We start from the raw sequence: 23839 nt of genomic DNA on the forward strand, positions 1-23839 counted from the left end.
CCAATGTCACTGTGTGCCCTGTGCACAGACTGCTATGTAGCCTGTCCTATTCACCCACCACTCACACCTATGTCACTGTGTGCCCTGTGCACAGACTGCTATGTAACCTCTCCTATTCACCTACCACTCACACCAATGTCACTGTGTGCCCTGTGCACAGACTGCTATGTAACCTCTCCTATTCACCCACCACTCACACCAATGTCACTGTGTGCCCTGTGCACAGACTGCTATGTAACCTCTCCTATTCACCCACCTCTCACACCAATGTCACTGTGTGCCCTGTGCACAGACTGCTATGTAACCTCTCCTATTAACCACCACTCACACCAATGTCACTGTGTGCCCTGTGCACAGACTGCTATGCAGCCTCTCCTATTCACCCACCACTAACACCTGTATGCCCTGTGCACAGACTGCCATGTAGCCTATGCAGGGGCGCCGAGAGGGGGGGGGGGGGGAGCGGGTACAGATTACCGGGGCCCGGGCTTCCTGGGAGGCCCGGCGGGGGCCCGGGTCCAGCGCCACTCCCCCTCCCTCACAGCAGCCCAGCACACAGCGTGTGTTGAGCTGCAGTGGAGACTGCTCGTGGCTGCTGGGCAGCAGCCACAACAGTCTCCTATGCCTGTGTAGGGGAGCGATCACACTGATCGTGCCCCCCCCTGGCTTTGAGCAGGGCTGAGGGGGCCCAGAGCACCCCCTTCCCCAGCGCGCAGCACCCTCCCCTCCCTATTTTTTAAATAGGAGCATAAGATAGTGCACCTGAAAAAGGACCATGGCCTCCGGGGAAGGGCCAGGGAAGAGATAGGAGAGGCCAGGAGATGCTGGGAATAAAAGAAGAGGAAGCTACAAGTGAGAATGATAATAAACAGGAAAATTTACAGGCCCAAACAGCACCCCCTGCCCTGCGGTGCCCTGTGCCACGGCACTGGTCACACCACCCTAGTTGCGGCCCTGAGCACTGCCTAGTACTTTTAGCCCCAAATGGCAATGCAAGGAAAGCCAAAATGGAACGACAGTGCTCTGTATATAGAGAGGTCTTCCTTTAGTTTCACTTGGAAATACAGGCCTATTATTAGAGCAATGATTCCCAACCTCGGTCCTCAAGGCACACTAACAGTCCTGGTTTTAGTGATATCCATGATTGTGCACAGATGGTTAAATCAAAATAACTGAGGTACTAATTAAGGGCCTGATTCAGAGCCGGACGCTCTGAATCAGGGCCCTCCTACCTCATTTTGGAGCGGCCTCATGGACGCTCGCATAGCTGTGGGTTACCACCCACAGCTATAGCGAGTGTCCATGATGATGGTCGCGATGGTCAAGACCATCGCGACCATCGGGCTTGCGACGAGACCCTGCAGTAGGGTCTCGCTGCCGCAAGCCCTGGAGTGATTTTGGCTCTATCAGAGCCAAAATCACTCCCACTGACATCACTACTGATGTCAGTGGGGCCGGACTCAGACGGTAGGCGTTCCCATGGGAACGCCTCCGTCTGGCAGGCACGCCCACCAAAGGGGGCGTGCTGTCAGTCACCATCAACAGCACGCCCCCTTTGGTGCGAGACCCGGAGCGACAGCTTGGCTGTCGCTCGTCGGGTCTCGCGCATGCGCACGACGGAGCTCCCTCCGTCGTGCGCATGCCAATTAGGCACCATCGACCCGCTTGCGAACGTCCAGCGCTCGCAAGCGGGTCAGAATCAGGCCCAAAGTCACTTGTGCTCAAATATGGCTATCCCTAAAACCTGGACTGTTAGTGTGCCTTGAGGACCGTGGTTGGAAACCCCTGTATTAGAGGAAACATAAGAACATCTGGTTGGGGAGGCAAAAGAAACAAATGCTTCTTATTTGGGGTCTAGTGTAGTGGTGGGCAATAAGCAGCCCCCCAACTGTTGTAGAACTACACATCCCGACATACCCTGACAGTTTTGATATCTGGCCATTTTAAAACTGTTGCAATATGCATGCTGGGATTTTTAGTTCAACAGCTGGAGGGCTGATTATTGCCCACCCCTGGTCTAGTGTGTCCAGGGAACCCACGGACAGCTCCTATTCAACACCAATTATCTGGATCTAATCGTGCTAGTGGGGGGGCTAGAACATTCTAAGGGCAGGATGTGCTAAAAGGAAAAGGCGGCCGAAAACGGATGTTTATGGAATTTGGCCGCATTTTCCATATGTTCCGGATACATTCCGGAGCTTTGATCCAGTGGGCAACACCCTCTTTATTAGAGGACGTTGCCTCATAGAAGCAGATGGGCTTAATTTTCACATTCTGCTCTGAGAGGGATCCAATCTGATCCCTCCCAGTCTCCCCTGTGGCATGCGCAGAACGACACCAAAGGGACCGTAAGGGTGGAATGTATTAAGCATCACATTGCTGATGCTGTACATACCGGTGTTAATAACGCCGGTATGTACCTAGAAATGCACAAAGGACAGCTCTCTTGATAAGAAATGATAGAGGGACGCCCGGGTTAATGACTTAGAAGTCCTTCTGCGCCGCGGGGGACACCGGGAGGGATCCTCCTTGGTGCAGAAAGTGAAAAGAATCCCATAGGCCTCTATTGGGCAACACCATCTAAATATGGCATTGCCCACCGGGTCAAAGCTCCCGAATGCCTTTCATTCTGGAGCTTGGTACATATGAAAGTGGCGGTTCTCCGATTTTTGGCTGCATTTTCCTTTTAAATACATCCCTCCCTAACCATCCTCATCATACTTAGAGGCCTATTTATGAAGCCTCTCATAACCATTAACTTTATGCGGAGCACACTGCCATCCCCATTCAAAATCTGGGAGTGAGTTGCAAATGTGATATTTATCAGGCTTCGAAAACTAAAAAGTGGACTATGATAATGAATGCCATCTTCAGGTCCTGCAGAGTGCGGCGATGGATCCATGCCCCTCACCGTGCACATTGGTGACCGAAGATCGCACATGCACAGAAACCCCACAGGGACAGAAGAGTACATCAATTGCTGGGACAGCTGTCATGGCAATGATCGCCAGCAGCTCCCAAATCACTGCAAATATCATTGATGAGAGATTATTTATTTGGGCATTATAATGAATAGGTCCCTTAGACTGTGCTGCACATACCTTGATATCCCACTCCTGCAAGTGTGTATCGATATTACAAAGAATAAGGGATGCCACAAGCTACACCCCTAATTTTACAAGCCACACCCTACATTTATTATCCTCATTACATACTATGATGGTAGACCGTTATGGTGTGCCAAGTGCCAATATTGCACGCAATAAATCATTAAGGACAAAATAATATTTAAAAGTGTAGACATTTTAACATCGACATGTTACAGGTCGACCTTTTCAATCTATTGACCGTTCAACCCTGTCAACCTGAATACATGTCTACAGAATGATGGACGGCCTAATGAACACGTTGACCTTTTGATTGTCGACATTCAGGACCAGTCAACCTTAAAGTGTCGACCTTCTGAACAACAATCTTTTTTTACTGTCGACCTTTATGTAAATGACTTGAGATCTTTATCTCTCTAATTCTCAGTGACCATTACAAACCATTGCACTTTTCTACCCCTATATAAAACGGAAACCTTTTTTATTTCAGTTTGGAGGGTATTTATTGTATGTGGGAGCCTGTCACTGTGTAAGAATGATTAATACTCAGGAACGGTCAAACTCGACAATATGTAAAATGAACAATGACATTGAGATTACGTAACACATCTAATGCAAGCCCGTCATATGCACATTAAATTCTGATATTTCAGACAGGAAAGGAGTTATTGTCCCATAACAGCTTGTTGGTTCAGTTGCAAGCAGCAGAATGGCTAGGCACAGCAATGATGGCTGTACACGCATGTCACACAATAGGTTGTACAGCAGCTGCCTGAAAGAAACCCAACTCTGGGTGGTCTGACAGCAGATCTATAGCCATTTATTACTGACCCCAAGTCTTCCTAGCAGAGGCAAGACCTCTATATACATCAGAAGGTATGCAATCGGGAAGCCGACTGCCTAAATACCGGCAGCCGGCTTCCCGACTGTCATATCCCGGCAAGGGTGAAATGCCGGGATATGGTTTAGGGCTCCCGGGGGGGACTAAGGGTTAGGCACCCCCCCGGGAGGGTTAGGGTTAGGCTAGGGGGAGGGAGGATTAGGGTTAGGCACCCCGGGGGGGGGGGGACTTAGGGTTAGGCACCCCCCCGGGGGACTTAGGTTTAGGCAGCGGGGAAGGGGGTGGTTAAGGTTAGGCACGCCTAAGGAGGGTTAGGGTTAGGTTAGACAATACTTACCTATCCACGATCGGTATTTCCAGCGCTGTCGGGCTTCCGCTGCCGGGATTTCTGCTGATGTCGGGCTGCGGCTGCCGGGAATCTAACCGCCGGCCATGCGGCCGGCTGTATTTCATACCGATTCCCATCAGAATAGCCCAAAACTTATATGGTTTGTAATGGTCACTGAGAATTGGAGAGATAAAGATCTCAAGTAAATTGCATATCCAGCTGTAGGATCTGGACCAACCGATAATTTGGAGTTTGCTGCCTAAAAAATAACAAATTGATATGGAAATTAACCGGGCCGTTCCCAACACCGCACATGATCACATTATAAAATGACTGTAGCCAGAGCCGTAACTAGGCTTTTTGCTGCCCTGTGCCAGAAAGAGCATTGGCGCCCCCCTCATTTTTTAAAGGGACATAATGCACTCAAAAAAGAGCCATGGCGTCATGGGGAAGGGCCAGGGAAGAGATAGGGGAGGCCAGGAGATGCTGGGGATGAAATAAGAGGAAGCTACAAGAAAGAATGATAATAAACAGAAATTTGACAGGCCCAAACAGCGCCCCCTGACCTGTGGTGCCCTGTGCGATGGCACCGGCCGCACTACCCTAGCTACGGCCCTGACTGTAGCACTTATATTCATTGTTGTGTCTCATGCCTCAATTACATATGCAAATGCAGGGGGGGTTTCAGTCTACCTGGAAACCCCCCCTCCCCAGCACACACCATGACCACAATAGAAATAGTAATATAATAGAATGTCACAAGTGCTGCATGTTCCTCTCAGTATTACAAATGAAATGATTAGCACCACCTGTGGATCTTTTAAAATGCGCATATATACTTGTGCACCAACTAGGAGATGTGGAAAACACACACTGATAGGGGTGCACGGCTATAGACCATCAATAGGGTTAATAATTAATACTGTATGATAATACACTATCCAGTACATAAGGAGACCAATATGTACATATGTGTCCAGGGCAGTGCTAGGTTCTTCTGCTGCTCCCCCAGACTCCCAAACTTGCTCCAATGCGCAGGTATGGTGCCCACATCTGACATAAAGCATTCTGCTCAGACAGGATGGACCTACTGCCGCATCTAATGGCTTACTGTGATCGCTGGTCCTGTATATGCTGGAATTATTACACGCAATACACTTTGTATGTAACATATTAAAGCTGGATAAGGGCTAATTCTGCCCTCTTCATGGACTGGCCACACTCACTCTAAAATCAAGCATTTGGAAACCCCCCTCTAGAAATCCTGCGTTTGCCACTGAATTGCACCACGTTTCTAGGGAATATTCAGGCTTGCTCACCAATTTTAATTCAGCCCATAAAACTGCTGCCCCCGCTATGTGTAAGAGCAGAAAATACAGTAGTAGTAAGGGTGGGTTTTTTTTTTTTAACTAATTTATAATGGAACAATTTATTAAAGACTGGTCCTTTTGGCAAAATGACATTTATTCTGTAATATGGCTCAGCTGTCAGGGCAGTTAAAAGAAACAACAACTAAAAAACAATTACAAAATTTGTATTGCGATAATAAATGTAACCATTTTCCAGAAAGTACAGGTTGAGTCTCCTATATCCAAATATTCTTTGGCATGACCGAGATAATGAAACCTTTGATTTTTGATGGTTCACTGTACACAAACTTTGTCTAAAGGCACAAATTTAAAATATTGTATAAAATTAGCCTCAGGCTCTGTGTATAAGGTGTATATGAAACATAAATGCATTTAATTTCTGTACACAAACTTTGTTTCAGCCACAAAATTATTGAATATATTGCATAAACTTACCTGCAGGATATGTGTATAAGGTGTATATAATACATAAATGCATTCTGGGTGTATATGTGGGTCCTATTCCCAATATATCTCATTATGATATGCAAATATTCCAAAATATGGAATATTCCATTATCCAAAATACCCCTGGTCCCAAGCATTTTGGATATGGGAGACTCAACCTGTAATACTTAATGTTTGTTTTTTTCCCAATGAAAATTCTGAACCAGACAAGAATAAAAGTGTGTGTACACAATATATTTTTTGTTTTTAACTATCCTTACAGTATTATCAGCATACACAGATATTTTCTACTACTCTGGGGCCTTACACATAAATCAAGTCAGGAATGACAAGGTGTCACACGTCCTAAAATGATGATGGTCAGGGTCTCAAACTGGCAGCAGCTCCGAACCACAGTCAGGGCTATGACGTTGCCATAGTAACCTTTCAGCAGCTGTTCCCATGACCAGGATCCTCACTTAACCATCAATAGGCAAATTATCTTCTGTCCTTATCCTCATGGTCATTATTTCCTGCACATCGCAAATTGCAGACCTGATCTTTAACACGTTCTGAACGCAAAGTCAATTTTATTATGGCGCTTTGTAAAATCGCAACCTAAGTCACATGAGAATAGAAAGTAAAGTAATGTACAGTAAGTGTAATGTACATGGCAAGGTTGCTCAAACTGTATGAAATTTTAAGTGTCTGCCCATTCACAACATAGATATAATACGCTTATAAATTATGCTGGCAATGAAAGTTCCTTAATTAAGAGGGCAAAAAATAGTCTATTCACTTTATCAAATCACTATTTATGACATATAGGCATGATTCTATTCATACAATATTACAGGGGCAATAACATTTTGAACGTTAATGGGGAAAAATATTTAGTCATGATGAGGGCACCATTTACAGTGCACCCTTGAAGCACTGCAAGTGCCAGCATGTACATAGCCATTCATATTGCGCCATCATTACATATCGCATCCATTAACATTCAAATATTATTGCCCCCTTATACTGTAAAAATATCATCTTCTTATAGAACTACTTGGAAATTGAAGCCCATAATATATATGAAATAATGTCCCTATAAAGATTATGAACGGTTTTTGCCCCGATACTAAGTGCATTGTGCCTCCCTATTATGCTGTGAATGGCCAGATAGCAGCACAAGACAATGCAGGTGCACACTAACAGGACCGTTACTAGCTAGGGTCGACCGGGGCTGTAACACAGAGGGCATACCTGGAACAGCACCCTACAGCCAGGACTGCTGTTGCAGCACCCGATGCGCCAGCGGGCACCTTGCACAGTATATGTAGTCCATCGGACACCCAATCACTGCTGTACTTAATGGAGAAGCCCTATCCTTCTCAGTGGATAGGGCCGGAACAGGGCGCAACCGTGCTCTGTACTCTATGGGGTCAATCCTATTCCGCGCAAAGTGTGCGGTGTGCCGTTGCAACGGCGTTAAAACAGTGCACCCTTCGCAGCCCGACTCAATCCTGAATTTGCCAAACTTTTCTCGCTGCCCTATGGGGCTGCGAGCAAAATTTGGCGAATCCGGGCTCCGTAATGTGCGGCCACTGCCGCAATGACTCGTACTGGCGAGATCGTAGCACGGAATAGAATTGACCCCTAAGCACTAAGATAAATTATTCTATTGTTGTGCTTAGAGTGGACATCTGCATTTTCTTTTTCCTGTATTGTACTACAAGTCTCAGCATGGTAGCTCCTCTTATGATGTTCATAATTAGTGTGTGCAGTCTAAGTCCCTCCTCCCACTGGCCAGATAGCTCAAGTTCTATGCATTTAAGATGTTTCGCCGCTCACAAAATTTGCCGGTGATTTGGGATTTTGTATTGCTGCACATTAGCGGCAATTTGAAATTTTAATCCTCCAAACCGCGGGATTATAAATCTGTTATGTTGGAGGACAAAATCAGTTTCAAACCGGTGTTAGTGGTGTGGAGAAATAAAATAAGATTGACATTTGGCATAGTTTCCCCTTCATCTCATCCTCAGAAAATCATCCTGTAGTTTGTGTATAGCAGTAGTTCCCAAACTCGTTCTTCAAGGCACCCTTGTCAGTCGAGGATTAAAGGAGAAGGTTCCCAAACTCCACCATTACAGTCCAGGTTTGAAGGCTATTCTTGCTTGAGCACAGGTGACTCAATTAGCACCTCAGTCAATTTGATTCAATCATCTGGACTCAAGCATGGATATCCTTAAAACCTGGACTGTAATGGCAGAGTTTGGGAAACTCGGGTTTAAAGGCTATCCATGCTTCAGTACAGCTGGCTTAATTAGCACCTCAGTCAATCTGATTTAACTATCTGTGCTCAAGCATGGATAGCCTTAAAACCTGGACTGCTGTGGTGCCTTCAGGATCGAGTTTACAATCCACTGGTGTATCTGGTGAAATATTTGGCATAAAATGGAAACCTTCTGTATGTATTTCAATAAATTAATAAATGATTAAATTAAAACGTAACCGTCTTACAAAATGATAAATGGGAGCACGGGCATACGTGTGTAGATCGCCTGCTGTTATGAGGGAGTTAAAAAAATCTTTACACTCACCTTTAATAAATGAACAAGGCCACAGGCTACATTTATATAAGGACAAAAAGGGTCTCTATTTAACAAAGAAAGCAGTTTGGCTCGGTAAATTTCTATCACCACATGTCAAACAGAGAGGAAATCATTTTTCGTTACTAATCAAAAGAAACTCATCGCAGGGATGAGCGGCTGTGGTACGAGCCTGCCCAGACGAGGGGTCTTTAGTAAAGTGACAGTAATCACTATCCAGTGGCGTATCTATAATGGGTAAAGTGTGTGCGGGGCACACGGGTCCAGGGGGGCCCCGCGCCGCACACACTGCACCCATATGATTTTAGACTTACCTGTCCGTGGTCCCACATCGGGTGTCTGCGCTGCTCAGAACACCGGGAAAATGGCCGCCGTGGCCATTTTCCGGTGTTCTGCGCATGTGCAGTAGACTCCGGACACACTCTAGTGCCCGGAGTCTACTAAGGCTCTGGAGGCTAGCTAGCCACGTCAGTCGGCTGCCGGCCACCAGGGAGACAGGGAGTGCACACGGGCCCCCTCCTCTCTTAAGACGCCCCTGTCACTATCGATGTACTTCTGAGTTCTTACCCGGCATAGGGGGAGATTTATCAAAGCTTGGTGAAATATAAAGTGAAGAAAGTACCAACCAATCAATTCGTAACTGTCATTTTTCAAACACAGGGCCCCATTTAACAATGATACATAACTAAAAGGGGTTGTCATCCTTTCAGTATTCATTAAACAGCCGTTTGTCCTGCATCGCTCTCTCCATTTTTAGATTGCGAGAGCAATGGGGACCCGGCAGAAGCCGTTCTGGCTTTAGCGAAGCCTTCCAGGCACCGCTGGGTACCTGCCAGGTGAATCAGTCATGTACATGTGCAGTCTGACCGTCGTGCATAGCATAGAAGCCAGTCGCTGGCAGCGATAGGAGGACATCGCCAAGGAGAGGGACGTCGCTGGACCTCGCCAGCGAGGTAAGTAATGATGAATAGCAGTGTCATATTTGTTAAACTAAATATGCCACTGGTATTTAGGTTTGTTGATAAATGGTGTCCATAGCCTGTAAAGTGACAGGAGCTGATTGGTTGGTACTTTATCTCTCTCCAAACTTTGATAAATCTGCCCCATAATCACTGCGCAGGCGCGGCTGTCAGGCTGAGCATGTTCAGAAATATAATCAATGAGAGAAGGAGAACCGGTCAGGGAGGGATCAGAAGATCAGTCTCCAGCAATGCTAACAGCTAACGCCATATATAGATAATCCAAGTAAAGCAAACAGGATTAATATTTCAGAAGTGATAGGTTATCCTTCAGCTGCAAGAAACATAACCCACATGTGTCTAAGAGATACTGGGTATATTGATTTGATGATGTAGATAGAGGTTGGTCTGGGTCAGGTTATACGATTGATCTATAGACACCTGTCAGACCAATTGATGTTAGTACATACTATATAGATGATGTGTATGTCGGAGGCATGGACACTGTGTAATAGGAATACTGGAAATGTTACTATGAGGGAGGTGCCACCTGCTCCTTTCTACTTGTAACAAAATAAATTTAGGCCACATCTTCTCTCCTGTTCTCTCAGGCTTCAAATTGTCTTTTTATAGATCAGGTGAAACATCTCCTCTTCTGCTGACAGCACGAGGGAGGGACCGTAAGCTGGGCCTGGAATTAACGCACGAGGTCTAGCTCTAAAAGCATATGGGGGGGGGGGGGGGAAGAGGTCAAAAACGGTATATAGGGGTGTGTGTGTGTGTATGTATATGTGCATGTAAATAAATATATATTATATTTATTTATACACACTCCCAGAAACTATACATAGGTGTCACAGAGATCTACCCAGAGAAGCTGCACTATATACAGATGTCACAGAGATACACCCAGAAACTCTGCATTAAATACAGGTGTCAGAGATACAACCTAGAAACAGTGCACCACCTACAGGTGCACACAAATATACTGCTGAATCTATAGGTGTCACAGAGATTCACCCAGAGTCTCTGCATTAGGTACAGCTAGAGATATGCCCAGAGACTCGGTGCTTTATGTACTAGATACAGGTAAGACAAATACAACCAGAGAGACTGTACTAGATACAGGTGGCACAGATATACACCCAGAGACTGTGCACTATATACAGGTGTCACAGAGATACACCCAGAGACACTACACTCTATACTGTATAGTGGTCACAGAGATGCACCCAGAGACTCTGCACTATATACAGGTGTCACAGAGATACACCCAGAGACTCTGCACTATACTGTATAAATATGTCATAGAGATACACCCAGACACTTTGGGTGTATTACTGAAACAGATGTATATTGTTCAGATATTCTGCACTATAAACAGCCAGACAGTGCACTATATACAGGTGGCACAGATATACACCCAGAGACTGTGCACTATATATACAGGTGTAACAGAGATACACCAAGAGACTCTACACTATACTGTATAAATATGTCATAGAGATACACCCAGAGACTCTGCACTTTATGAACTAGATACAAGTAACAGATACACCCTAACACTTTGAACTATATACTGTACATGTTACAGAGATACAGAGCACTATACTGTTATACAGGTAACAAAGATACACCCTGATACTCTGCACTAGATACAGGTGTCACAGATATACAGTACACCCAGAGACCCTGCACTAGATACAGGTGACACAGATACACCCAGAGACCCTGCACTAGATACAGGTGACACAGATACACCCAGAGACCCTGCACTAGATACAGGTGACACAGATACACCCAGAGACCCTGCACTATATACATGTGTTACAGAGATTCACCACACTATACTGTATACAAGTAACAGAGCTACACCCAGAGACCCTGCACTAGATACAGGTGACACAGATACACCCAGAGACCCTGCACTAGATACATGTGTTCCAGAGATACACCCAGATACTCTGCACTATATGCTCTAGATATAGGTAAAACAGATATTCACCCAGTACTCTGTACTAGATACAGGTGACACAGAGATACACCAAACTATCTACAGGTATCACAGCTATACATCCAGAGACACTGCACCACAGCCATGGCCAAAAGATTTGAGAATGACACAAGGATTGGTTTTCACAAAGATTTCTGCTTCAGTGTTTTTAGACCTATTTGTCAGATGTTACTATGGTATACTGAAGTAAAATTACAGCATTTCCTAAGTGTCAAAGGCTTTTGTTGACAATTACATTAAGTTTATGCAAAGAGTCAATATTTGCAGTGTTGACCCTTCCTTTCCAAGACCTCTGCAATTCGCCCTGGCATGCTGTCAATCAACTTCTGGGCCCCATACTGACTGATGGCCGCCCATTTTTGCCTAATCAATGCTTGGAGTTTGTCAGAATTTGTGGGTTTTTGTTTGTCCACCCGCCTCTTGAGGATTGACCACAAGTTCTCAATGGGATTAAGGTCCTGGGAGTTTCCTGGCCATGGACCCAAATTTTCGATGTTTTGTTCCCCGAGCCACTTGGTTATCACTTTTGCCTTATGGCAAGGTGCTCCATCATGCTGGAAAAGGCATTGTTAGTCTCCAAACTGTTCTTGGATGGTTGGGAGAAGTTGCTTTTGGAGGATGTCGCATGGCCGACGGTTTAATTCCCGACAGAGGTAGCCCGGCAGGGGTGAAGATCCCGATCGTTAAAAAACCCACAAATTCTGTCTCCAAGCATTGATTAGGCAAGAATGGGTGGCCATCAGGCAGTATGTGGTACAGAAGTTGATTTACAGCATGCCAGGGCGAATTGCAGAGGTCTTGGAAAGGAAGGGTCAACACTGCAAATATTGGACTCTTTGCATAAACTTAATGTAATTGTCAACAAAGGCCTTTGCCACTTGGGAAATGCTTGTAATATTACTTCAGTATACCATAGTAACATCTGACAAACAGGTCTAAAAACACTGAAGCAGCAAACTTTGTGAAAACCAATACTTGTGTCAATCTCAAAACTTTTGGCCATGGCTGTGGATACAGGTGATATAGAGATACACCCATATACTCTGCGCTATATACAGGTATCACAGATACAGCCAGAGACTGTGCACTATATGCACTAGATACAGGTAACAAAGAAATGCACCCAGATACTCTGCACTATATACAGGTATCAGAGATACATCCAGAGACTATCTCTGTAACACCTGTATATAGTGCAAAGACTGTGCACTAGATACTAGTAACACAGGTATACACCCTGAGACGCTGCACTAGATACAGGTAACACAGAAATACACCCGGAGACTCTGCAATATGGGCCTGATCAATTACGGATCGCTATTGCAATCGCACGCAGTTCTGCTGCGAAAATATGGTGATGTTTGCAACTGCTCAGCCAGCATAGAGACGCCCACTACTGCTTTCTCATATCCGTAAGCCCTCACAGTCCTGCGTATTTATCGGTAAGAGCGAGTAACATCTGCCTCTCATGCAGAATTACAGCAGGTCTGACCTGTCTCCGAAATTGCAAGTCTCGTCGCACACATTGAGTATTCAAGCTGCATAGGCAATCACAGTGGCTAATTTATGCACTCCCAGGAAATGGCGTTCAAACGGACAGGCACGCCTGCAATTCTCACACCACTCCTACGTCACCACCCCCCAAATGATGATGTCCCAAAACTCACTCTGCGATGGCTTTCTATCTGCGTGCGTGATCTATATGCCATCGCAATTCTGACCGGTGTATGCGCACTGCGGTGCATGTGTAGTACGAACCATTAGTCGATCTGCATATGGTGTTGCAATCCGCGATGAATCGGGCGCTATATGCACTAGATACAGGAAACACAGATACACCCAGAGGCTCTGCACCATCTACAGGTGTTACAGAGATACACCCAGAGACACTGCATCAGCTACACCCAGACACACCGTACTATATACAGGTGATACAGAGATACACCCAGAGACACTGCATCAGCTACACCCAGACACACCGTACTATATACAGGTGATACAGAGATACACCCAGAGACACTGCATCAGCTACACCCAGACACACCATACTATATACAGGTGATACAGAGATACACCCAGAGACACTGCATCAGCTACACCCAGACACACCGTACTATATACAGGTGATACAGAGATACACCCAGAGACACTGCATCAGCTACACCCAGACACACCGTACTATATACAGGTGATACAGAGATACACCCAGAGACACTGCATCAGCTACACCCAGACACATCGTACTATATACAGGTGATACAGAGATACACCCAGAGACACTGCATCAGCTACACCCAGACACACCGTACTATATACAGGTGATACAGAGATACACCCAGAGACACTGCATCAGCTACACCCAGACACACCGTACTATATACAGGTGTTACAGAGATACACCCAGAGACACTGCATCAGCTACACCCAGACACACCGTACTATATACAGGTGATACAGAGAAACACCCAGAGACACTGCATCTGATACACCCAGACACACCGTACTATATACAGGTGATACAGAGCTATATGCAGAGAGTTTGCAGTAAATACAGGTTATGGAGATAGACCCAGGGACTGGGATAAAACTAAACAGAAAAATATATATTCATATTCGGGTGAGAGTAAGGAGTAGTGCATGTTGTACAGAAAAAGAGCACCATAGTGAGAGATAGCTATTTAGGTTAGAATGTGACAGCCTTGTATGTTGTATGCTGAGGAAATCTAAAGTTAATAATAGACATGTATAGTACATATAATTATAGAGATGTATGATCCTGAAACTTGACCTCACTAGTGCATGTTTTCTAGATCTCCTAATAAGAACACAATTTAATCTAACAGAATTCATGATTATTTAATCTGTGTCAAAAAGAGTGATCCCAAAGGCACAAGCAGCAGTTGAGGCTAGGAACTCCCTGTAATATACCAGACTGTGGGTGTAATAGGTATTACCGCCGGCCGCATGGCCGACTGTTCAATTCCCGACAGAAGCAGCCCGGTAGGGGTGAAGATCCCGATCGTTAAAATGGTAAGTATTAACTAACCAAATTTTACCCCCTAACCCTCCCTTAGGGGTGCCTAACCCTAACCTCCCCCCCAAGTGCCTGCCTAACCCTGACCCCCCCAAGTGCCTATACCAAATCCACCCTTCCCCTAGCCTAACCCTCATTTTTCCCGGGAGGCCTAAAACCTAACCCTCCCCCACGTGGCTATCCGCGCCCATCTTACCTTCATTCGGTATCCTGGGCGTCGGGCTCCCGGCGTATGTATAATGACAGGCGTTGATGTTTTGACGCCTGTCATTAGTACCTTGCCAGGATTATAGAGTCGGGAAGCCGGCATTTAGTCCGTCTGCCTCCTGACTACATCCCCAGACTGTGGGCGGGATGTATCAAAGGGCAAAATGCAGTAAAACTGCATTTTCGGGGGTTTTACCGCATTTTCTATATGTACAAAGCACTGGTGAGTAACGCCATCTCCAGGTGGCATTACCCAATAAAAGTCTATGGGCTTCTTTTCGGGACGCCACCCCTGAGAGGGATCCAATCGGATCCCTCCCATCTCTCCCCACAGCCCACGTACGCAGGACGATACCGGAGGGACTACTGGGTGTTAAACCCGGAAGTCGCTCTATGCTAGGGCATTGCAAAGGATGGCTCTTCTCAGGAGAGATGTCGTTTGCGATTTTCATTGCATTTCTATATGCATTACATATCGCGGTAATCAACCTCGGTATGTACCCAATAGCATAGCATCCCGCCCTGTGTCTCTCCAAATATTGTGGACTACAGGTCTCATCATGGCATACTGGATTTGTACCGAAGCAAGAAGGATGGGCACCATGGGTTGTCTAAGCATACTGTAGTTTTTAATTGCACAATTGACTAGATTTTGGCATAATGTGACCTTTCTTCACCTCCCAGTCATCTACTATATATTGCATTTTCGAGTGAATGAAAAACAAAAAACAGAAGGTGGACAGCTGTACAGGGCTTTTCAGGATAATGTCAGCTGATCTTGGGCGGGATGTACTAGGCATCACATGCCCAATACAGGAAATCCCACCATGTGATGCCATACCGCCGCATGTACCTAGAAATGCAATTAAAATCGCAAATGACAGCTCTCCCGATAAGAGTTGTCCTTTGCAATAGAGGGACCCCTGAAAATGGCATTTTCAGGGGTTTGACCGCATATCGCCAATAGTACATCCCGCCCCTTGTGAGATAGAGTGACCAGTCCATCAGTGTGACTATGGCAGACCTGGCAGGGCTTTTTGGTGGTGCATTATGATGTCATTAGGCAATGGAGAACACGTGGGAAGCCGCAGAGTTAAGCTGGATACACACTATGAATATATCCGATATGTCACACTATATAGAACATGGAACAATATATCACTCACATCGTATAGTGTGCACTCCCGATCCATTGTTGGCGCGGGCGGCCATTGTTCATGGCATCGTTCCATCTGCTATCCTACACAGCAGATGGGATGATGCAATGAACGACGCCATGCAGTTACACGTAGCATGTACTAACACATCGCCCTGTTGTACACCGGATCGTGCCGTGTGTATGGCGTGCGTAATGCACCGCTCTGTTGCTGGGTCACACATTGTATAGTGTGTACCCAACTTTAGACAGTGTTAGAGGCAGGATACACCAGCAGTACAGAGCAGCAAAGCTCCTCTCACACGGATACAGGAGATTGCCACATGCATCTCTATAGGACGTCAAGTTCAGACCTCTACCTTGTTACATTCAGCTACTGTACCTTCTACCAGGCATCTGCTACATAGTGTCAAAACCAAGTACACAAGTCATTGTAAAGTAAAGTTTATCATAGCAAATCTTCAGTAAGAATGTGTGTTTGAGATAGCGCCCAGGTGAGTGTGTAAAACTAATCTCATAATAAGGGTTTGAATTATTTGTGGTTTTACAAAATAATAGCCACAAAACCCTATGTAGGCTTGTCATTGCCCACCGCATATATACAGTGACCGGATAGAGGGCCTGGTTCAGACCCGGACGCTATTTGCGTTCGCTCGCTGGCTAAAAGGGGCCGGCTATTTAATTCACGTGCTCGCAAAGCCGCCCACTAAGTAATAGCGAGCGGCCGCACTATGCGCTCGCACCTGTATAAAGACGCCCCTTTGCCACTCGCAACACACGTCATCTCCGGCACTTGTAGGATTAAATCGGGAACATCGAGAGCCATCAGAGCTGCTCGCAGTGCTTATGGTAGCCTTTTCCCACCACAACATTGCGAGCAGTTCAGGCTAAAATGCAACCCAGTCACTTGTGTAATGACGCTACTTTGCCAATTATGCACACCCATTAAACGCCGTTCTGACGGTCGGGCACGCCTGCGTTCGCACATCCACACCCGTTTTCAAGCACCTTCCCCTGTTACCACCCACAAACGGCACTGTCACTCAAAATAGCGGCCCGACTGCGGGCTACGGGCGAGCACTTTCCCATCGCAATGGCTGGTTCGCACACGTGCATTGCGACTCATACACATGCGCAGATTGCGAAAAATCGCTCAATGCGAGCGCAGCATAGCGTCCGGGTCTGAATCAGGCCCATAGTGTGGGAAGGTAATTGGCCATACCCGGGCCTTACAGTTTTTAGGAAGTGCTACCTAATAAAAAGACTATTACTAAGCTGCTAGCTGATTGCAGTACAGTATAAATGGTAATACTGTACTTAACTTCTAATTCTGTAGTTTAAGATTTCAAATTGTACAATCTGAATGCTTCCTACATACAGATTTGAAATTCAGAGCATTGCTACGTCGCCTAAGAGCTAGCAATCTAATCCCCACCACGACTCATATCTGCCACATGTGTGTGATATTTAACTCTCTAAATGCTACACGAAACCGTACCCACCACCCCCACCTCCCCAACCCTGTTCCTTAAAGTAGTTCTGGAGACTCACACACTAGATATGTTTCCATTTCGATCCCTGTCAGTCACACATTCCCCAGAGACCCAACTCCCCCAGCCCTCCGCAGCCTGTCACAGTGGTGATTGGAGTCCAACAGGTGCCTGTGTCCAGGATAGGCTATATAGTCTTCCTCCAATGAATTAACCTCTTCTGCCCAGACATGTTAACTCTTCATTGTACAAATGACTATAGCAGAGACTCTTCGGCTGCCAGGTCAGGTATAAAAACACAATCCAATAGGTGCTCTGCAAAGACGGCTGCTTACTTGCATTATCCCAAAGCATTCCTACAAATAAACAGCACTTTAACACTCACTGTCCTGAGGAACTGGATCTCGTCCTCACTCTCTCCTCCTTCGGCCATGGTTTTGGGGGGAAACCTCCTGTCTGGTAGGGGATGGCCCCCTTGGGTTGCTTGCTTGTGTTGATTACCGAACTGTAATCCGTGTTATTTGAAGGGGGAGAGAGAGCCTGCGATACTCTCCTCTCTCTGTGTGGGGAGATGACACACACACAGAGCTAGACAGATACAGACAGACTCTCCTGTGCACCCCTCCTCTGCTCACTGATTGGAGAGAGCTGGGTTAGAACCAGCCAAACTGTCCAGGGGAGGGGGGTCTAGAAAAGGGCAAAGGAGGGTAGAACACAGTAATAGGTGCAAAGGAAATAGAATATTAGGAAAAGCTGGAAAGCATGGAGGATAGCGCGGTGATCATGCGAAATGGAAGAAGTGGATTAATCAAAGTTTTACAGGAAAGATAAATTCAGTGGAGATAGGGAATATAAAAATGGAGTGTAAAAGAATCGGTTGCAAACATTTTTTATTTTTTTTCAATTAAATAAGTGCCTAGGAGTAATTTTGTTCTAGACGTCAGAATATAAAAATATACATAAGACATTCATTAAATGAGCCGCAGTTCAAAAATAAGTTATTTATTGTTAGCCAATCACAATTTTTAAAAATGAATAAGATTTAAAACACACACAAAACAGGTCAGGACTAACGTGTAAAAAAAACATTGACAAGAAATTTCTTTAATACAGAATGGCCACATTTCTCTAAAGTTGACTTGCAGGCGGCTCCCCTCCTACTGTGACTGCAATGGACTCTGGGTAACATTGGTCAAATTTACAAAGTCGTCAGACACCCAAGTTGTACCCACACCCTAGACACAGTGCAGGCAGTCATCTTGTGGACTGCACCGATATACTACCTATGTTGTACTCCGTACCTCAGTGATGTCACCAGTTGCAGGGAACTGATAGCCTGTAGTCACAAATATTGATCCAGTTTACAAAATGGCTGCACCCAAACGCTGTAGATTGGTACATGAAGTAAAAACATGGAGCTTAGTTACCAACATTACGATAAAACACTGCTGTATGAACCATCGTATCAGCACTGCCATGATAATTAACCATTAGTGTATAATTACTATTCAAACGATGTATTACACAGCTAACATAATGAAACCCTAAATATAGTATAAAAAATGCAAGTGTACTTATTAGTCTTTAAGGTTAAGAAAACACAGTCCCAGCTCTGTGTTGAGATACTCTTATGGCCTCACTAACCAGCCAAGTATGGATATGTGCAGTATACTGTAAGTATTTGATACCCATTACTTCCATGGTTTTCTGAAATTTTACAAATCGGCTGGGTCACTGCTGGTTTCAGGAATTGGCGATTTAGGAGAACCTCTGTACTGAGGTGTTTCACCGCCAATCACATCCTTGAAAGTGGATGAGTCCCTGTCCAGGTTTAAGAGGGGTTGTTGTAGTATACATTCAGAATCTGCTGGCTCTTCCTCTACAGGTACTTGGCGACCATTATCCAAACTTCGGTGCCCCCAGTGGGCTAAAGTTATGTTTTTACGGCTGACGAAGACCTGCCGATTCCGGCCACTTAAAGGTTGTGTAGTGGTATTGTTGACCACGGAACAGCCATCTGTATCGTTTGTTCTATGCCGCTCCATGTTGGTGCTCAGGCCGCTTTCTTGGCTTAGTGAACGCCCAAACCTTCTAGCCCCCTTGCGTTTAATGGGGTGAGAGGCCAACTCTTCCCAATCTTTCAGATGAGGATCCAGATCCAAAACACCAGGTGCCCAAGGGAAGCTAAGAACCAATTTCCGTACACTTCGATATTGTGACGTGTGACCATTAGGTCTTCTCAGGGTCTGAACGGGCTGAAGAGAGTTCAGATCTGTAACAGAGCCCTGGCTGTGGATTGAGTGGGATGTTTCTTTGATTAGAACTTCCATCAAAGGCTGCTTTTCGCTGTTCAACTCATCATCTTGTGTTCCATCTTCCGTGCTGGTGCTTAAACTATTCCCATGCGCCATCTCTCGATCCCCTTCAGGCTTGGCACAATCAACAATATTCTCCGGCATGCTAAGAGAGCGACGTAATACCCTGCGTTGCTTTCTAGAACACTCCACTTCTGTGTCCTCACTGTCCATAGCCAGCGCATTCCATGAAGGAGGGGACCTCAGTGAAGGAGATGGTGGATGATGGCTTGAAGAAGAGTTAGCCCCAGGGGCATTAACTGAAGCAAAGCACAGTAAAGTAAGAATCTAAGACCCCTGTCCTAATAAACTCAAATCAAAGATATTTCTAAAGTGCAGTAGATAGAAAGCTTGGATAACTCACCACTGTTGGAAGCTTTTAGAGTAAGAGCAGCCATTCGAAAGTCTCTACTATTGAAAATGGGCCCCTCCAAAGCTTCTGTAACCATTCTCTTCATCATGTCCCAACCGCTCTCCTCCAGCCCCTTGCTCTCAGGTGTCTGGTAAAGAGATGAAAGGCAAATGGACTAGTCTCTAAAAAAAAAAGGTGACTGTTTATCTTTCTTGGGACTATTCAATGGATGAACAGTACAGATCCATAAAAACTGGACTTAACACGAGATGACACTTTTCGTTGGGTGCAATGACCACAATTTCTACTAAGCAATGTTAGAAATTTTATATAATTATAAAGCATCTTAAAAAAAAAAAAAAAAACTATAAAAAGATTTTTTTTAAAAAGCAGATCCTTACTTATAGGTTATCATAGAATGTGAGGCCACGCTACTGACCCCACGTAAACCAATCCAGTTAATCATCTTACCGATTGTTTGGCGGCTCTTGCTCTCTGGAAGATTCTAAGAGAATTCCGAACCTTTTCCTTTCTGTCCAACAGAACAGGCGACACAGGGATCTGACCAGATTGCATCCTAATAATAGCAGTAAATATAACAAACGTAATGACTTCTCATAATACAGGCGTACACCTGAACCACCAATATCACCAGAAAAAAAAAAAAAAAGAGTGGTCAAAAATGCCATATTTCTCCCAAAATCATATAATACTAATTGCTACAATTTATGCGATTTGTCCATTTACACACTAAACCCTGGACATTAGGCTAAAGCTCACTGTTAAGACAATACCTGTCGCAGTTATTCTGCACTGTGTGCGCGCTGATGAAAGGAGACACCTAATAGATGCGGAAGTGATAATATAACTGTATTGTGCATGTCTGCCTCATCCGGATAAATAATAAAGTGAATCCTCTCTGTCATTAGGAAGGACAAGGCACTAGGTCAGCCCACGGACGAAGCCTATACATGTTAAAAAAAAATTATATATATATATATATATTATATTATATATATATATGGCATATTTACCATTGTGAAGATGCAGGCACACGGGCTCTGATAAGAGTCCAACCTGGCCATCATTAAGGGATAGCTAACTGGAGTTTCTTACAAAGTCCATCACTTGTTGGCTTCCAAGCAGAGAGAATGGGGCAATTAATGCTGGGAGGTGTAGTGTCCTATGTCTGTATAGAGTGTAACAGAAGTGTATTATGATCATGTACAGTGGTCAGGACATGTTGGAGGTGCAGTATCCTATATCTGTATAGAGTGTAATAGATGTGTATTATGATCATGTCCATTGATCAAGTGCACAAGTGTGTGTGAGGCAACGAAGGTTGTACCGATGGTTTTGCAGTCATTACGGATGTGTGGTAAGTAAAGGGGACGTCTTTATGTTGCGAGGGCATTGAGATCGTGGATTAGCATACTATCGCAGTTGAACTGCATGCGTAATCGCTATTGCATTTGCAGTTGTGTACAGTAATGAATCAGGCTTAGAGTGTAATAGAATTGTATTATGATCATGTACAGTGGTCAGGTCATGTTGGGGGTGTAGTATCCTATGTCTGTATAGAGTAATAGATGTGTATTATGATCATGTACAGTGGTCAGGTCATGTTGGGGGTGTAGTGTCCTATGTCTGTATACAGTGTAATAGAAGTGTATTATGATCATGTACAGTGTTTAGGCCATGTTGGGGGTGTAGTGTCCTATGTCTGTATATAGTGTAATAGATGTGTATTATGATCATGTACAGTGGTCAGGTCATGTTGGGGGTGTAGGGTCCTATGTTTGTGTATACAGTGTAATAGAAGTGTATTATGATCATGTACAGTGGTCAGGTCATGTTGGGGGTGTAGGGTCCTATGTTTGTGTATACAGTGTAATAGAAGTGTATTATGATCATGTACAGTGGTCAGGTCATATTTGGTGTGTAGAGTCCTAAGGAGTCTATTCATGTAGATTTGCAGTACTGAATTGCTACTTTTTACTCTAGAACGCATCAGTTCAATGCGTTCTAGAGCTTTGTTAGCAATTCATGTATACTTACCCGTCTGGCGAAGCAGCCGGCAGTCCTGCCTTCAGCGGCGGTCCCCTGTGAAGCTTAGAGTCGGCAGCCAGGTCCATTTTGCACATGCGCAGGCGTCGCAGTTCAGGAGAGGCTGCTTGGATATAACGGGGCGGGGCTATAACGAGCGGCAGGCCGACAGACAGGGAAGTAAGCTGCTTCCCTGTCCTTTTCGCATTGTAGTACAGATTATGCTAACCTGAGATGGCGAATCTGAACACAGCGGCGTAACGGAAAGCTGAGCTTTCCGTTCTTTTATGATTCGTGATGCGAGTCAGCCAAGGAGCGGGTGTACCACTGGAAAAGTAATTAACTTCTCCGCTCTGCAAATAGCACTAAGCAGAAAAAAGCCCCAATTCCCACAATACAGGGCTTGTCTCTACTCTACGAACAGACCCCTAGGTCTGTATAGAGCAAGGGTGGGGAACCTTTTTTCTGCCGAGGGCCATTTTGATATATATAACATTATTTGCAGGCCCGATGCATGCCACGTCCCCTCCATGTGATGTCACATGGGGCGGGGCCACAATCGCCGGTGATTACAGCAATGCCTAGAGCATCATGAGGATGCTCCGGGGAGCTGTAAGGGCAGCAGTGTGACCGTCTGAAGCGTCCTAAGGACGCATCAGGTGGCACTGCTGCATAGATTCTGGCTGCAGTGTGCCATTCTAGGCACCCTGCTAGCCAGATGAGGCTAGCAGAAAAAACTGAGGGCCAGACCAAATCATTCCGCGGGACCTTATAAGGGCCCTGGGCCTGAGGTTCCCCATCCCTGGTATAGAGTGTAATAGAGATGCATTATGATCAGATCATGTAGAGGAATGTAGTCTCCTATGTTTGTAAAGAGTAACAGATTTGTGCCATGATCATGTCCAGTGGTCAGGTCATGTTGGAAGGTGTAGTGTCTTGTGGGGGAGATTCATCAAATCGTCTAATGAGGACAAATGAAGAAGTTGCACCATAACAACCAAACAGCTTCTGGCTATCATTTATCTAGCTCGGTCTGTGAAATAACTATAATTTGATTGGCCACTTTGGAAAACTTCTCCACCTGTCCTCTTTCGAAGGTTTGATACTTCACCCCCTATGTCTGTATAGGGTGTAACACCATTGTATTATGATCATATTCAGTGGTCAGGTCATGTATACTATGTAGGTGTAATACTACATAAATGCGAAAAAATATACATGCACAATACTGTATATAAATATGTATTTTCCTTGCTGTTGTTGACTTTGCCAGCACTAAAAATATACTCTTCATTGAATGGCAGTAAATGGAGACCATACTCTATGTAGTGTTAGGAAAAGCATGACGCTTTCCCCCAATTCCTAACCGCCTCACCTCTTTGCTCTCTTGCTGTTCCGTCGTTTGCTCCTGGCTTTTTGTCGAGAGGAAGATTCTGGAGTTGCTGGTACGGATCCTGAACAGAGTTCTAAGAAGTTGCCGGGGCTTGGTGAGTTGGTAAACACCTCCCCGCCGGCTGAGTCATCTGAAGAACGAATCACACACACACATGTACGT

The 23839-nt window shown here is 45.2% G+C and overlaps 2 protein-coding genes across 10 annotated transcripts in view; both read right to left on the reverse strand.

Annotated features, from left to right (window-relative positions):
* The window catches only part of RYR1 (ryanodine receptor 1), a 211666-nt gene extending 193523 nt beyond the window's left edge, over positions 1-18143 (reverse strand). For 5 of the 7 annotated variants that reach the window (XM_088477043.1, XM_088477047.1, XM_088477044.1 and 2 more), the window contains exon 1: positions 17918-18143. In XM_088477043.1, the coding sequence (XP_088333169.1) occupies positions 17918-17965 (48 nt within the window). In that variant the 5' untranslated portion in view covers positions 17966-18143. The remainder of the gene's footprint in view (positions 1-17917) is intronic. The other 2 variants (XM_088477046.1, XM_088477045.1) reach the window with 1 other exon arrangement.
* Positions 18144-18497: 354 nt separating this feature from the next.
* Positions 18498-23839, reverse strand: part of LOC148518728 (rho GTPase-activating protein 11A-like) — a 52432-nt gene continuing 47090 nt past the window's right edge. For all 3 annotated transcript variants that reach the window (XM_088477050.1, XM_088477049.1, XM_088477051.1), the window contains exons 11-14: positions 23660-23807; positions 20710-20815; positions 20251-20386; positions 18498-20146 (exon numbers count right to left, since the gene is read on the reverse strand). In XM_088477050.1, coding sequence (XP_088333176.1) covers positions 19248-20146; positions 20251-20386; positions 20710-20815; positions 23660-23807 — 1289 coding nt within the window. In that variant the 3' untranslated portion in view covers positions 18498-19247. The remainder of the gene's footprint in view (positions 20147-20250; positions 20387-20709; positions 20816-23659; positions 23808-23839) is intronic.

This window comes from Taudactylus pleione, unplaced genomic scaffold (genome assembly GCF_031769625.1).
Source record: "Taudactylus pleione unplaced genomic scaffold, aTauple2 ptg000199l, whole genome shotgun sequence".
Classification (NCBI taxonomy): Eukaryota; Metazoa; Chordata; class Amphibia; order Anura; family Myobatrachidae; genus Taudactylus; species Taudactylus pleione.